The 17,346-nt window shown below is 36.4% G+C and overlaps 1 protein-coding gene across 6 annotated transcripts; it reads left to right on the plus strand.

Annotated features, from left to right (window-relative positions):
- The first annotated feature begins 833 nt into the window (after positions 1–833).
- Positions 834–16,200, plus strand: LOC132641441 (DExH-box ATP-dependent RNA helicase DExH15 chloroplastic). Of its 6 annotated transcripts, none has more exons than XR_009582841.1 (17): positions 834–1,415; positions 2,423–2,598; positions 2,996–3,109; positions 3,480–3,588; positions 3,688–3,774; positions 5,232–5,350; positions 5,897–6,044; positions 6,274–6,873; positions 6,947–7,225; positions 7,732–7,938; positions 8,843–9,205; positions 10,531–10,767; positions 11,717–11,937; positions 14,452–14,551; positions 14,645–14,791; positions 15,135–15,283; positions 15,426–16,200. XR_009582841.1 is itself a non-coding variant. In XM_060358441.1 (17 exons), the coding sequence occupies exons 1-16, from the start codon at positions 948–950 to the stop codon at positions 15,231–15,233; spliced, it is 3,474 nt and encodes a 1,157-aa protein (XP_060214424.1). In that variant the 5' UTR covers positions 834–947; the 3' UTR covers positions 15,234–15,279; positions 15,581–16,200. The 6 variants fall into 6 exon arrangements, 3 of the variants coding, with proteins under 3 accessions (XP_060214424.1, XP_060214425.1, XP_060214423.1); XR_009582844.1 differs by having other exon boundaries at positions 15,581–16,200; XR_009582842.1 differs by having other exon boundaries at positions 15,801–16,200.
- Positions 16,201–17,346: the final 1,146 nt, after the last annotated feature.

Raw genomic sequence — 17,346 nt, forward strand, 5'->3', positions numbered from 1 at the left:
CGGCCTTCGTGGCGGACAAAATATGGGAACAAAGTTTGAGATAATTTAGATATATCAAGAGGAGATGCACAAACGCCCCCAATCAGGTGTGAGAGGTTAGCGTTGGAGGGCCGGAGGAGAGGCAGAGGTAGGGCAAAGAAGTATTGGGGAGAGATGATGAGGCATATGTCAAGTCTTCAGCTTACTGAGGACATAACTCTTAATATGATGGTATGGAAGTCGAGGAGTAGGGTAAAAAGCTAGTAGTAGATAGTTATGTGTTTACTTTTCCTTACCAGTAGTAGTAGCAGTAACATTATTAGTTTCGTTAAAATTATTAATTTAGTATTTTCGTATTTCTAATTCTTAGCTCTCTATTACTACTTGTTATCTTTTCTACTGCTGTTACTGCGTACTATAGTTGGCTAAAAAATTTATTTGTGTAACAATAATAGAGTTACAGGAAATCTTTTTACAAACTTTTCCCAAAAAGAACCTTAAGGCAAAAGTTTGCCTTGCGAAATCTCGCGAGACATTTTTTTTTTTGTTGACTTTGTTGGTATTTTACAGAAGTAAGGCCTAATTTTTGTCTGAATAGGCCTAATTTGCTATGAAATTCTGCCGAGTAATTTTTTTAATACTCTGCTCGGATTCGAACCTAGAATTTCAAAGTTATTTTTGGCCACTTAAAGTGTCGAAAGACAAAAATTAAAGATCAACAATTAGAGGGACAAAAATTAAAGATCAACCCCGAATAAGGGCATTGGGGCAAATGACCCCTCCAAATTTGCTTCCACAAGGATTTGATGCGTCAAAATGAGATTATTCCTTTGATTTACGTTGTTGTTTTCGAAACGATTAATGTTGCTTGATATTTCGAAAGACGATGCCGTTTAATGTCACGGAACTTGAGTAAAATAAATAAATCCTCTTTTTAGACTGTTACAATTAACAATTTCGCTCCCGCCATGACCACCACACTCCCTATCCTCTTCTTCCCTTCTCTACAACTCTTCCCTTCACGTTCTCCATTTCCACTTCTTCATGTACAAACCCTGGGATTCTTTTCCGTCAAGTCAATTCAGAAAAATCCGTACATTTCCAAATCTAGAACCTTCTACAAGTTTCCGAAGTCAGTTTTTCCGTCCCAAGACGAAGACGAAGATGAGGATGAGGATGACGAAGAAGACGACGATGATGAAGTGGCGGATGAGTACGACGGGGTTTCCACGGAGGTTTACGATGGAGGAGAAGAGAGTGATGATGATGAAGTGGAGAGTAGTTCAGTTAGTGGACAAGTGTTGTTGGACAATATTGAGGAATCGACAAGGCAAAGAGTTGAGAAGCTGAGGAATGAAGTTAGAGAGTTTGGTGATGCCATTATTGATGTTAATGAACTTGCTTCTATTTACTCTTTTCGTATTGACAAATTTCAGGTTTGTTCTGTTTATTTTCGGCATAACACACCTTAATTTGACCTCAACTGGCTACTATACAAGAATGCACTTCTAGACACCCGATGCTGACGTGGCACATAAACTTTGGAGGCGTCTTAGATTATCATTTTGTTAGGTTGGAGTGTTCAACTGACACAGTGGGGACGAATTGAGGTGTCTAAATGTGCATTCTAAAAGTTGGAGTGTTTAGTTTCCAGCAAAGGCTAAGTTGAAGTGTCTATCTATGTATTATGCGGTTATGCCTTTAATTTTTTTTATTCTGTATAAAGCACAAATAATTCAATGAACTTGCTTCTGTTTACTCTTTCCGAATTGACAAATTTCAGGTCTGTTCTGTTTCTTATACTCCTCTGTCCCAATTTATGTGGCACAGTTTGGATTTCGTGAGTCCAAACAGTTTAATTTTGACTGTGAATTCTGGCGTGGAATCTTCAAGTGTTTTTTTTTTTTTTTTTTTAAAATTACATATTTGAAAACTAGTAAAAACTACTCCCTCTGTCCCAACAATCAGACTATCTCCTCGAGGTAGGGGTAAGGTGCGTACACTCTACGGTCTACCCTCACCAGATCCCACTTGTGGGAATATACTGGGTACGTTGTTGTTGTAGTTTGATTAGGTATGGAGTTTAAGAAATGAAGGAGACTTTTGAATCTCGTGGACTTAAATTAAAGATTTGTGTAGTACTTTATATATTGTGGTCTTAAACTTGCTATGTAGGATGTTTGAATTTGGAAAACTTACTAAATATAGAAAGATCTTTTTGTACCGAAAAGGAAAGTAAGACAACGGAGGGAGTACTATAAGTCACAATGATTGACAAGTCAAAATATTTAAAGATATATTGTCAAGGAAATACTTGTTTGAATTTCGGAATCTGAAAGGTGCCACATAAATTGGGACGGAGGGAGTATCCTGCATAAAGTACAAATTATTTAATTTTGTTTTATTTTCTAGTTATGTTGATATATTGTGCAACATTTTGAAGCGCTTGTCGATTCAAGCTTTTTTGAGAGGTTCATCAGTTGTGGTGTCTGCGCCTACTAGTAGCGGGAAAACATTGATTGCTGAAGCTGCCGCAGTTGCTACAGTAGCAAGAGGAAGGAGACTATTCTATACTACTCCTCTGAAAGCTCTATCCAATCAGAAATTTCGAGAATTTTGGTACGAATTTTACTAAATTATGCTCCCTCCGTCTCAAATTATTTGTCGTGATTTCTAAAAATCAGTAGTTTAAGACAAAATTAGTTATTTCTTTTCCATTTTATCCTTAGTAGTAATTGTTCTGAAGAGTACAAACACCTCACTAGAGTAAATGTTTAACGAAGAGAGATTATATCTTAAGACATACATGAGGGTAAAATAGTCAAAATCCTCTCCTAATTAATGTTTTCTTAAGGGGCGTGTAAAAGAGAAACACGACAGATAATTCGACACTGGGGGAGTAGTCACTATCTTCTATCCTGTTTTATATGATTTACGTTGTACCAAATTTTATCATGTTTCCTATCGCAAAATATTTATCTTTATCAGTTTTAATTTTCTTTGGGGTACTTCACAGTGAGACATTTGGTGAAAGTAATGTGGGGCTTCTTACTGGAGATTCAGCTGTTAATAGAGATGCTCAAGTTTTAATTATGACAACTGAGATTTTGCGCAATATGCTATACCAGAGGTACATTTCAGTGGGTTTATATACTGTTGCATATTAGTTATTTGATGGAAGCTGAGTTTAATAGCATGCTGATCGGCTGAAAACACAAAAAACCTATTGCATGTGACAATCTGGTTTAGCTTCTGTGTATAGAAATTTCAAAGACTCAAACGAAGTTGGCTATGCATACCATCAAACTGTTATTGAGTTCCAGATTTAAATTTGTGTCATATGTCTGCTAAGCAAGCAGTCAACAAAGAAAACATGGCTTCCTTTAAAGCTGGAAAAAAGAGTTTGGAGGATAAATAACTGTCAGATTTTTTTTTGTACTTATTTAGTTACTTGTTTTATTGACTCCTAAATTTACTACTGAATTACACTTCACTTGCAGCGTAGGGATTGCTTCCTCAGATGGTGGTCTTCTTCATGTTGATGTAATTGTTTTGGATGAAGTACACTATTTAAGTGACATATCTCGGGGTACTGTTTGGGAAGAAATAGTATGTGTCTTCTGAATGGGCAAGTTCTTTACATCTCAATTCATCAGCAGCCTCAGAGTACCAATTTTCTATATTTACTCCCCTCTTTCTGTTTTTAAGGTTATTTATTGCCCAAAGGAAGTTCAACTTATATGTCTTTCGGCGACTGTTGCTAATCCAGATGAGTTGGCTGGATGGATAGGTCAGGTATTGCAGTGAACCCATTCCGATCGCTCTGAAAGTTATATTCATCTATATCTATTGCATATACAACCAATGAAGTCTATCTGGTAAATGCTTCTCCGGTCCTTTAATTTTGTTGCTCCCTCCAAGTTGTACTATTCAGATTGAAGTTATTTTGGGCTGAATTGTCTTATCTTCTTCATTTATATTAGTAGAAGGGAAACAGATGATTTTGTCCTGATAGTGAGCATCCATCAGGGTTAATAATCATTTTCTTGTCCAGCCAGGGTTAAATGTGATAAAGTTTAAGAGAAAAGGTGCAATTATATGATGGGATAGGTGAGGTAAAGGGTAAAGAAAATTATACATCAAATTCATAATGATTGTGTCATATTCAGAATTCTGTTTGAAATTTCACTTAGCCTAAACGTTCCTGATTTTATTTAGTTTACCGATAATTTAGTAAGTTTGAGTCCTTTGTTTTTTTCTTTCTTTCTCATTCCACAAATGTCAAGCTCCTGTAATGAGAGAGAGATAAATGTTGGATATATATATATATATATATTTTTTTTTTTTGATGAAGTAAATGTTGGAATGATAATTATCCATTCATATGTCATCTTTTAAACGACTGTCCATTTAATGAGAACCAATTATTCTTGAGGCCGGTTTTCTTTACCACACTTTGCCTTTTTTTTTTCTTTTCAAAAAGCTGTTTTTGGGGGTCGAAATTGTTCGAAGTGTACTTTTAAGTTTAATACTTGATCTCTCCCATAAAGGTCTTCTTGGGTGGTAATTGGAAACCTGAGGCGTTGGCGATGAATAATTGGATGTTTATCTTTTGAACAATTTGATAGTTCATGGTTGATTTGTCAAACTTCTTCTATTATGTGATAAATAGAGTAAACCCCTTAACAATAGGTGGTTATTGGGGAACCTTAGGCGTTGACAAGAGAAAAGTTGTGAACTTTTAATAAACTGTAGGTTAATTGCCTTTTTGTTAATGTTTTAACGTTTTTGGCACTTATAAATTTTGTTGTTTTGATGTAACAATAGGTGAACTTTGAGACCTTGTAATCAAACTATTAAGTGGCTAATGTTACCAGTTAACACCTTGCTAATTCCATCTTCTTTTGATTTTTTTTGTTTGTTCCCTGTTCTAGAGTTTCCTTCTTGTTCATAGGAAAAAGCTTTGCAATTCCATTCTGAGGCGACTTGAAAAAGTTTCGATGCTGAGTCTCTTTCTTTCAGTGTTTACTGTTTACATCTTTTTGCATCATAGTGTCTGTAAATGGTTTGATTATGCGGAGATACTGTCAGAATAGAAAATGACCTTTTTATGCTGATTCTGGCTGCGAAATTTGAACTTAATCCAGGCTTTCCAGTTCTAGTTCAACTTTGCTAGAGTTTTGTTAAAGTTAATCTAATGACAAGAAAGAATGGATTGTTTATTCACTTCTCTAATTTATTGATCTTTCAAGATTCATGGTAGGACGGAGTTGGTAACATCAACCAAGCGTCCAGTTCCATTGACTTGGCACTTCTCCACAAAAACAGCTTTATTACCCCTTCTTGATGACAAAGGAACAAGCATGAACAGGTAGAATTTTTGCCCTTAACTCTTTCATTGATTTTCTCATCTTATATTTATCAGTGGCGATGTCTTTTTTTGTTTTGTTTCTGGAGCTTATAGCACTCACTGCATTTGCACTTGATTTCCTTTACAACAATGGAATAACTTGGAGCAATGAATTGCTTTACTTGTTATAACATTTTTCGAAGGTCATAATATATGCATGATTCAAAATCATTATCTGGGTAAATTACTGATTCCCAGGTATTAGTGTTCATTCACTTTTAGATTTTTAGCCCCTGTTCTCTCTTTTGACAGCATATATAGTTATATGTTGTTGAAGCATGCCACATACATTCTGAAGTTCAAAAGATTATATCTACAAAATTCTCAAGAATTATATTTCAACTACATATGATGGATTGGCCCAGACAAAAACCTGTGGCGGGATTGGAAAAAACAAATCATAGTGGTGTGAAATACTTTCCATAGTATTTGGAGGAAAAGTATGAATTACTTACACAAGAAGATGCTGAAATTCTCATTTGTAATTACCTTGGTCTAACTGTGCAGGAAGCTGTCACTCAACTACTTACAGTATGATGAATCCGGCAGTGAACTATACAGGGAAGAAGTATCTAAAAGAAGAAAACCAAGAAGACGTGAACATGATGTTCGTCCGCTTTCAAAGAATGATATAAATAATATTCGCCGCTCACAGGTATGTGTAGAATCTTATTCAGTCTGAACTTTCTTTTACGATGTTATCGTAATTTTTTTAGATAATTTGTTGCAGCATTGTCATTTTTACAGAATTTATCAATTATCAATAAAAGATTGTCATGTTCATAGAAAACTGTCAATTTAACTTGTATCCTGGAATTTTCCTGGCATGTAACTCATAGATTTGACTATCTTCACAAAATTTAGTTATAAACTTATACTCTCAGGTACCACAAATTATAGACACACTGTGGCACCTAAAGGCAAGGGATATGCTTCCAGCAGTTTGGTTCATCTTTAGCAGGAAAGGATGTGATGCAGCTGTTCAATATCTTGAAGACTGCAGGTTACTGGATGAGTGTGAAATGAGTGAAGTTGAACTGGCACTCAAGAGGTTCCGTATTCAATACCCTGACGCTGTGCGTGTGTCTGCAGTGAAAGGCCTCCGCCGAGGAGTGGCTGCACATCATGCTGGCTGTCTTCCCCTTTGGAAATCATTCATTGAAGAGTTATTTCAGCGAGGTCTAGTTAAGGTTGTCTTTGCTACTGAAACACTTGCTGCTGGCATCAATATGCCTGCTAGAACAGCTGTCATTTCATCTCTCAGCAAAAGGGGTGATAGTGGACGAGTCCAGTTAAGCTCAAATGAATTATTTCAAATGGCTGGGCGTGCTGGTCGTAGAGGTATTGATGAAAAGGGTCACGTGGTTCTTGTTCAGACTCCTTATGAAGGGCCTGAGGAGTGCTGCAAAATTCTTTTTTCTGGGCTTCAACCTCTTGTTTCACAATTTACCGCCTCATATGGAATGGTGCTTAATCTTGTAGCGGTACGTACTTCAACTCGAGCCTCCTCGACTCATTATTTTTATTTTCACGATCTTATGTCTTCCTATTCTCCAGGGGGCCAAAGTTACCCGTAGATCAAGTGAGTTAGATGAGATAAAAGTCACACGAGCAGGGCGGACTTTGGAAGAAGCAAGGAAGTTAATTGAGCAGAGTTTTGGGAATTATGTGGGAAGCAATGTCATGCTTGCCGCAAAAGAGGAGCTTGCTAGAATAGAAAAGGAAATAGTGACACTTACTTCAGAAATCAGTGAGGAAGCAATTGATAGAAAGAGCCAGAAGCTCTTAACGCACTCAGCATATCAGGAGATTGCTGAACTCCAGGAAGAATTAAGAGTAATTTCATTACTCTTGCTCTTGATCTTTTATTGCCTCAAATTAGACAGTTTGTTTCCCGGCAGCGGAACATTCTTTTCCGTATTGCTTATCAGAAAAAAAGGATTTACTTTTTTGACCTGAAAATCCTGTAGAGAGCCAATACGTATGGTGAAACTACTTCCACCTAATTGTCCATTATAAACTATCAGAATCCTCTTTAAGTATTCTTTCAAGGTTCTTTGTCTAAAGGATGGCTTTCTAGTTGCATTGGCCTATATGCTTCAGTTCCTGGAAGCATGGGTAATTGAAAGAGACTCTTATCCTAAATGTTTCAGTCCCTGGAAGCATGAGTAATTGAAACAGACTCTTATCGTTGAGTGTCTTTTCTAGTTGGCATCCTGTTAAAAAGTAATCTAGTTATTCAGCATATCCCACTCTTTCCAACCACTATTTCTTCCAGCTCTAGTAATTTCAATAGCATACTGGAACATTCTATTGATGGTCATTGTGCCTATCTTTTCCAGGCCGAAAAGCGTCTTCGAACTGAACTGCGAAGAAAAATGGAGCTGGAAAGAGTGTTCTCGTTGAAACCTTTGTTAAAGGAGCTAGAAGATGGACACCTTCCATTCATGTCTTTGCACTACACCGACAGTGATGGGGTACAACATTTAGTTGCTGCTGTTTATCTGGGGAAGGTTGATACTTTGAATACTGAAAAGCTTAAAAGTATGGTAAGCATTTCATGTGACCCTTTTTTTTTTTGGCTTAATACTAGTAAGTACGGAAGCCTTCATGTCATCAACAAGTACAATGCGTGATGCTTACTTCTACTAGCAGTGTCCCTCCATAGATGCAATTAGCTTATGTCTTCGGCATTTGATCTGCAAACATCTTGTTGCATACAGTAGAAAGCTCTGTTGTAGGTGCTTTGCTCAATTGCAACAAGTAGAAAAGTTGTTAAGACCTTAATGCAGTTCTTGCTCTTTGTTGTCAAAGTTAATAGGTGACATGTTTGACATATTGTATAATTCGTTGCAAATTTCCATGTTTGTAAAACTTATAATTTTCTGCTATTTTCTCCTATTCTAACTCGAGAGTGGGGGATCATTTTGCCATCAAATTGTCACTAATCTTGAATCTTTAATCTTTGTTTAAGACTATGTTACTCAAACTCTTCAAAAATGGAAACGGATGCGTGTCGGATCCTCCAAAAGTAGTGCATTTTTGAAGGATCCGACACTGGTGCGGCATCATTTTTGGAGAGTCCGAGCAACATAGGTTTAAGATCAATTGATCAGTCAATGAATCAACTATGCCTCAATCCCAAGTTGGAGTTTATCTTAGACTCTACAGAGTTAAATATTTTGCTGTTGGAAGAGCCTCTCTCTTTCTCTCTCTTTCCTATCTTCCAAGTCATTTGGGATACGCCTTATGCATTCTCCTTTAAATTGAGGGAATTAATGGTCATTATATAGTGCATTCCATAAAAGACTTTTATGGTTGGACTGCTATCAATCTTCTAATCCTCTTAAACCTGTTTGTGATTATAGTACTGCAGTTTCCTATTAAAGCAAAATTCTTTCTCTGGATACCAACTATACAGTAGTAGGAATGTGTAATCTTTCCTTTTTCCAGGTGTGTGACAATGATGCCTTTGCATTAAAGACAGTAATGGAAAATTTTGAACTGGGTGACAGTGGATGTGAAGATGTTAAACCGTCTTATCACGTGGCTCTTGGTTCAGATAACTCTTGGTATCTTTTCACAGAGAAGTGGATTAGAACGGTTTACAGAACAGGGTTTCCAAATGCTGCCTTAACTCTTGATGATGCTTTGCCTCGTGAAATTATGGCTGAGCTTCTTGATAAGGCAGAGATGCAGTGGCAGAAGTTAGCTGTGTCCGAACTTGGAGGTCTATGGTCTATGGAAGGTTCTTTGGAGACATGGTCTTGGAGTTTAAATGTGCCAGTTTTGAGTAGTCTATCTGAAGAGGATGAGGTACCCTATCTATCAACTTCATCTTCGGGTGTGATTGTTTTTGTTTTGTTGGATGGTTTTTATCTAATAGGGGGCTTTCCTCCTCAAGTTGATAGTTGTTAGCATCTGCTTTGCATTTCATGTGTATTTTGGGTCCGGGTGGTGGGGTGCAGGGGTGATGGATGTGGAAAGGAGGGACGATGGAGAAACAGCTAAGTGGCGAATACATGGATCTTCCATTTAGCATAATTGGTCATTAAAAAGTAAAGTATTTCCTGTTTCCTAGACAATAGATATTCTTATCTGGGATTATAAGGACCTTGTTAGGTAGACGGAACATTCTCTCCTGTGTTCAGGATTGCTACTATAAAGAGTAAGCAAGAATATAGTCATTTTTGTTTTATTAAACATGAGCATTGCAGATTTTAGTGTTCTCCATTTCGAGATTTCATTCATATGTAGAACTCTGGTTAGAGTTGCTACTACTTGTACACTTTCGGTTGTCCGAAGTTCAACTTCCAATTTGTTTTTCTTGGTGAAATGCCACTCGAAGTAAGGAAAACCTGTGGTTCTTCTTTTGGCATAACTTTTAAATGTTAGGACTTGGACTCCTGCTTATATTGTTCCTTGTGTTACTCTCATCATTATTTATTTTACAAGTTCCAGAGGTAAGAACCAAAGACACTAACATAGACTTGCTGGTCCTGATGATCAGCTGCGATGGGTGATTAGGTGCCGTACAGCCACTGCCGCAAGCATCTTTCTGGGACACCCCTCAACATCGTTACTTAAAACTGCCGATTTATGCTTAAAGTGTAATTGATGATGATCCATATTAGAGGCTATAGAATCCTTGTAAGATGAACAAGGCATGTTTAGTTTCGGTTTTTATTTTTTTTATTTTTTGTGGACTCTGTATAGGGACTTTCAGCACACCTTTTTGTGCTGTTGATATATACAAAAGTTATCATTCACCAAAAACATTACTTAAAGTGTGATATGACACACAAACTCTGGCAAGACTCCTGAATCCTGATATCCCAGATAAATTTAAAGTAAACCACGTGCCAACTTTTTTGGCTTCACCACTGGGTGGGTGGAGTTAACATACCTCTGGATTGGCATATAGCCTGGTAATGACTAATTTTGATTATATCAGCAGTTCCTCAGAATTACTTATCCGCATTTTTTTCATGCACACCTTACAAAAGCATAGCATGTCATAAAAGAACTAGTGTCGCATGATATATGATTTTGTTTTGTTTTAGGTGTTAAACCATGTGAGACATCGAAGTATTGAGCCCAACTTGTACACTTAATTATTTTTCCTGCTGATATATTATCAGGTCTTGCAATTACCTCAAGCATACAATGATGCAGTAGAAGGCTATAAGAACCAAAGGAATAAGGTCTCTCGTTTGAAGAAAAGGATAGCTCGTACAGAGGGATTTAAAGAGTATAAGAAGATAGTAGATTCTGCTAAGTTTGCTGAGGAAAAGATTCGGCGGTTGAAGGTTAGGTCAAAGCGTTTGATTGGTCGTATAGAGCAGATTGAGCCAACTGGTTGGAAGGAATTTCTGCAGGTATATCACTGCTTATCTGCTTGTTACATGCCATTGATTATACTTCGTGTAGTTGTCCAACTTTTCATCCTTAGCCCATTATGTCTGGTACAACATCCTTATATTGGGCATGATTGAATGTTCATGCTCTTCTGTTGTGAAAAATCTGTTTTATCCTCAAGCAGGCATACAATTCTCCCATCTACTTAAACAGCGTGCTTTAACAACCATCTTTGCCCAAATAGAAAGAGAAGGATTTTATCGTAATATTATTTTTGAGACGTTATTGTTGTTGGTTTCCTCCATCATTTTCTGGGGATTTGCTTGGAGATTAACTTTGTTATTTGTAGTTTGGAAATGTTTGCTAATTAGCAGGAAAAGAATGAAGAGTTCACTTCTGTGAACTGTGTATTTCAGAAGTCGTCAGAAAATCTTTTGGGAAGCAGCATTCTTTTTCGCAAACCTCCATTCAAAAATTATACGACACTTCCTTTTGAGACTTCCAAAATGTTGACCCCATTCAATATCTGTACAATATTCATAATTTCAAGAATTCAGATTTATTAAAGTATCCCTACTTTGAACTTTGATGTGATGATTTCTCTATCAAATAAATTTTCAACCACTATAATACCTTTCTTCCACTATATAAGTCAAATTAAGAACTTAAGACTCCATATCTAGTCAAATAGCGTCATATAAAATGAAATGGAGGGACTGTGTCATAAAGGGAAAGGATTGAGAGAACATTTTTATGACGTTGCCTTGCCGGATAACTAAACTAATTCTTTGTTGAATGTTTTATTTCAAAATAGAATAGACTCTGGAAACTGCATCAAGCGTCCATGACTTATTGTTGTTTTACTTGGTCTGGTGACTTTCTTGAGGCAGTTTTCCTATTGAGATTGGAGCCCTTAGTTAGGTTGTTTCATTACCAAAAATCAGATACTCATCACTCAATGTCTGCCAGGTCAGCAATGTTATACATGAAAGTAGAGCATTGGATATCAATATACACGTCATTTTCCCCCTAGGTGAAACCGCAGCTGCAATTCGAGGAGAAAATGAACTTTGGCTTGCGATGGTTCTTCGAAATAAATTGTTGCTGGACCTAAAACCTGCACAGCTTGCTGCAGTCTGTGGAAGTCTAGTTTCTGAAGGCATTAGACTTCGGCCCTGGAAAAATAACAGGTAGAATCTCTGTTCTCAAGGTGCAGAGTACCGTCAGTCTGCTTATAACTTCATATGTTCCAGGATCGCATTTAGGGATCGTTTGGTAGGATGTATTAGAGAAAATAATGCATGTATTAGCTTTGGTATTATTAATCCCTTGTTTGGTACACTTTTACAACTTATGGATAACTAATACAAGTATTAGTTATACACCCTATTTGGTATCATCCTGTGTATAACTAATGCATAGCAAACCATGGTATTAGCAATACCGAGATTATTAATGCATGCATAAGCATGGCTAAAGACAAAATTGCCCATGAAGTCCCTCAAAGCTAAAGAATGTGGAGGGTATTTTTGTAAACAAATAACTTTTTAGAAATTATGCAATGCATGTTATTTTTTAATACACCAAACAAAATAGTCAATGATAAATAATCTCAGCATAACTAATCCCTGCATTACTAATACACTCTATTCAGTACTATTCTTATACACCCTACCAAACGACCCCTTATAGTTTCGTGTGAGTGTGTAGGTTTATCTAGCTCTTGCATACACCTTGCTTACGAGTTTTCCTCCACCCTGTGAATAAAGGACTCATCGTTATTAAGAAAGGCCACTGCTGCTGTTCTTTGTCTTAGCATTGCTGAATTAGAATTTAGCAGTCTAAAGATTGAGTTACGAGAAGTTCAAGTTCATATTGGTGACCAACTCCTTTTTATTTAAATTGCAAAACGTAATCTTTTATATCTTTTCATTTATATACATGTGCGCGCGCATGCCTGTGTCTGTCAATCTGATAATACTATTTTTGTCAATATAAATGTAAGTAAAATAATGCTGAAAATCTTCATATTATTTTGACAATTGTCAAATATAGCGATTATGCTTGTGTTTTAGTTACTTATGAGTAGTTGAAAACACTTTGGTTTCTTTGGTTGTCATTGCATTATACAGATGAAATACAGGAAGACCATTAGTGTTCTCATTGTGACTTTATCTTATTTCATTATTTTTTTTTTTGTTGTGGTCTCTAGGAGTGTTGCTATGAGGAAAATGCCTAACAATCCTGGGATTTTTCTGTCGAGAGTTAGAACTTACAATTATATATCCCACCCCCCCCCCCCCCCCCCCCCCCCCAAAAAAAAAAAAAAAACCCCACAATACCCTCCTGCGCTTCCTCTTATATTCTGGGTAGATGGATCCGCAATATGTTGCCTTTGTCTTGCCCCATGAGAAGGCAGAAAGCATAATGTCACATTAGAGTTAATACAACAAAAAACATACCCATTGTATTCCCACATGGTGGGGTCTTGGGAGGATAGAGTGTACACAGACCTTACCCCTACCTTGGGAGGTAGGAAGGCTGTTTCCGATAGACCCTCGGCTCAAGAAAAGGTGCCAAGACAACAATAATAATAGGCAGTAATAGCAACATATAATGAGATAAATGACGTTAAAGAAAGAAAGGGAGAAACAAGCAAGCTATATGAGAGATAAAAAATGAGCGAGTGAACAAAGATAATAAATCTCCTAATGCGGAAAAGAAATCCTCGCGGCCCCCTACTAACCCTCTACCCTGATACTCGACCTCCACACCCTCCTATCACCGGTCACATTAGAGTTAATAGGAAAAAAAAAAAAAAAGAGTGCAGAGGTTTAGGTAAGTTGGTTTCCAGCATAGGCTACAATACCCCTATATGAACTTGCACAGACTGTAGGTCGCAGTTGTTCTGTTCATATCCCTGATGAGGCTGTGATTTCATTAATGGCAAGTATTTCTTACGATATCTGACGCTGTCTTGAAAGATTATATTGACTAGGAGTTTGAATAACCAGTGGCAAATTTTTGCGGAGTAAAACATACATATTTTGATTTCCTTGGAGAAATAATTCCATTAGCTGAGACCTGATTTGAAGTTTTATGCAATATAATCTAATTAAATAGTAGAAATAGTTGGCGGAAAACAGTACCCTTAGAGCTATCTTCGAGAAGGGACAATATATCACTTTTAATACACTCTAGTTTGAATTACACTTCCTTCTCTCTGTTGTGTCACTTGTATCCTGGTGATTTCCAGAATTTTTGTTGAATAAGGAGGTGAACCAGGTTTTATGTTATTTTACTTGTGCTTGACGTCAAGACTATGCTGCAGTTTGGAGATTAGTAGGTCTATTTGATAGCTGGATAGTTTTGTGGTAGGTACTATCTAATGAAAATAGATTTTTGGGTTTCTGAAATAAGGAGGTTTGTATGTGTTATACCATTTAAAAATTTGGGTGCAATTCGTCTGAGACATCTGCTTGCAGCTTCATTTAATCCAGAATTCAGTGCCGAATTCTTGCCAGAGCTTTTATACTCCTTTGGTCCACTAGGTATTGTTTTAAAAACTGCAGAAATCAAAGCAGTTGTTTTGTGAACTTCCAGTTTCAGTTCATCATGGTTAAGTTGGCTTCTACATGATCGCCAATATTTTTTGAACCTCTCTGCTGAAAAGGAAAGCTCTGATTAACATGTTCTATCTGCAGTTTCGTTTATGAACCCTCTACCACTGTCTTGAATGTCATTGATTTATTGGAAGAACAAAAAAGCTCACTTCTAGAGCTTCAGGAAAAGCATGGAGTAAATGTGAGTTTTCAAGTTTCATTGGAGCCCGCTTTACACTATGTTCCAGGTTGGCTTTGCACTTCATTAATGTGAAACAAACTTGCTATATCACAGATTCCTTGCTGCTTGGATAGCCAATTCACTGGCATGGTTGAAGCCTGGGCTTCTGGTCTTACTTGGAAAGAGATTATGATGGACTGTGCGATGGATGAAGGAGATTTGGCTCGCCTTCTACGAAGAACGATTGATTTGTTAGCTCAGGTATGCATGTTATTAAAGACTATCCAACGCTCACTTGCTCTATTTAAGGAATTCCATATTGCACTAGGGCTTGCATATTCTTGGGCTTTCAGTCAATCTTCTGTCTCTCTCTCTCATTTGCTACTAATATTTACTACTCAAGATTGGGAACTGAGTATTATAAAGTTTAATAAGCACACATCGAGACACCTACCAATATAATTAAAGAAAGACTGATACGGTCCTAACTTAAGCTAAGTTCCTTATTTTCGGTGATTATGTTACTCCTTATTTAATGTTCTTCCTTTCATTACTTCTTTTTAGTTTTCTTCCTGTTTCATTTTGCTCCTCTGCATGATTGCAGGTTCCCAAATTACCTGATATAGATCCACTGCTGCAAATCAATGCTAAGAGTGCCTCTAACGTAATGGACCGCCCACCAATAAGTGAATTAGCAGGATGATATTCAAACAAAAAATCATCGTCTATTTAAGGAGTCGAACTCAAAGGCAGGTAATCTATAGCCTCTGTTCCTTAAGAGAAATAGAACTTGATCAATTTAGTTTCTGTCGACGAGGCTTCAAATTTGTGAATCTCTCATTTATCACCTGCATATCGGTTGATGGTTCATCCACGATCTTCATGAATCACACAGTTTGAACTTCTCATCAACTCCAAATCGTAACAACTCTTTTACCCTCGCAAAGCAGACTGATGTTTGTCTTTCTTTCGTGAGACTGATTTCTCTCACTGTCCTGAATTCTACTGGTCTAAAATCAATTTCATGACGGTTTAATATTATTGAGCCAGGCTCAGCCTTTGCTATAAGAGATTTTCTCAAAGCCTGCAGAGTAGCAAGAACCTATTGTATGAATGACAAGTGCAGCGTCTTGATAGGTGGAAGAGGCGTTAAAAAGACCTACATAATAAGTTTTTTCCCATGAGAAGTATTAGCTGGAGTATGCTGCATACATCTCCAAAATGGAGTAAACAAACACACTGCATCAAGTTGGTGCATCTTTTTTTGCAGATTGATTGGCAATTCCTAGAAAGAACGCGCAGCAGAAATGAAGTAAGATTCAATGAAAATGGGCATGCTTTTCTTAGTAGAAATACATGACACATAAGATTGAATTCCAAATTTTAGCAGAAGTAATTGATGAGTTCTTAATTTCACATTGAAGTTGATTGTTGGTCAATTAGCTTGGAAGATTGTCCTCTGTTTCTTCTTGGAGTTGCCACAATGCAATAGACCAGAATGGCATATGTCGATTTTTATAAAATGTAACTGTATATTCCATAACAAAAAGCAATTTGTCATTTGTAGATTAGCCAGGATTTAAGGCAAAATGTATATCAGTCCGTTCGGAAATGGTCATGTCGCCAAGCATCCTTGTTTCCATATCCATTAGTTTCAACCATTTTATTCATATTTGACTGTTGATACAAAATTAAATATTCCTTCCGTACCAATTAAGTTGCTTTTAAATCATAAAAAAGTGACATTCTTTTCGGGATATGTTAAAAAGGAAAGGATAAATTGGGACAGAGAGAGTATTAAATAGGTGGAATATTGCAAAAAAAATAATCCTGAACTTGGCTATTTGATAACATTTACCCCTAGACGACGTGGGAACGTAGTTGCACCCAGTTTTAGGTGTGGGTGTGGAAAAAATTGAAAAATTAGCTCCCGTACAAGGTATTTTTAACCTATATCGTCATATGGACATATATAATGGTTTATTTGTTCTTGCTTTAGCTTATTATGTGCTGTAAATTTTAACCCAGTTTTGCATTTTTTAAAGTTTTCGTTAGATGCAATGATTATTTGTTCCTATTATATATTTCTTTCTTTTTTTGGGGCAATTTATAAAAAAAATTGGCTCGAACTTCATCATTTTGTCCCAAATAATAAAGTACCAACTGTGTTTTCTTTTTTAGATGCAATTGTTATTTGTTTCTATTGTACTTTTTTTGGGGGCCCAAAATCGATAGAAAAACTTGGAGGTTCATTATTTTTAGTCAAATAAAAAAAGATTTAACCAAAATAATGAAATTAGAACTGTGTACTTTTGATTTCTTCATTAGAGGCAATGACTAATATTTTAAGTGAGTTTTACGGGTCAAATCTATTAAAAAGAATTGGTTAGAGCTCCCTTATTTTTAACAAAATGATTTTTTTAGCATAGTAATAAAGTTTTAACTGTATAATTCTTGTTATTTTTTTTTAGATATAATAACTATTTGTTTTAGTAACATATTTCTTCTCTTCAAGCCAAATCTGTTAAAAGCTTGGTGAAACTTTTATTATTTAAGCCAAATAAAAAAATTGCGCAAATAGAGAAGTTTTAGCCAAATATTTCACCAATTTGATCCCAAAAAAATAATCTAACCACTTAATAATTTTTTTTTTTTTTTTTAAAATGTCACATGGACAAAAATCCATGTGGCGAGTGAGTGTATCCTTCTTTCTTAGGATAAGATCGTGTGGTAAATTAGAATTACTGATAATTCGTGTCAAGTTTAGAGGGACTTCATGTATTATGCCTATTTAAAAAAGTTCTTTTTATTAACTT

This window comes from Lycium barbarum, chromosome 5 (genome assembly GCF_019175385.1).
Source record: "Lycium barbarum isolate Lr01 chromosome 5, ASM1917538v2, whole genome shotgun sequence".
In the NCBI taxonomy this organism is placed as follows: Eukaryota; Viridiplantae; Streptophyta; class Magnoliopsida; order Solanales; family Solanaceae; genus Lycium; species Lycium barbarum.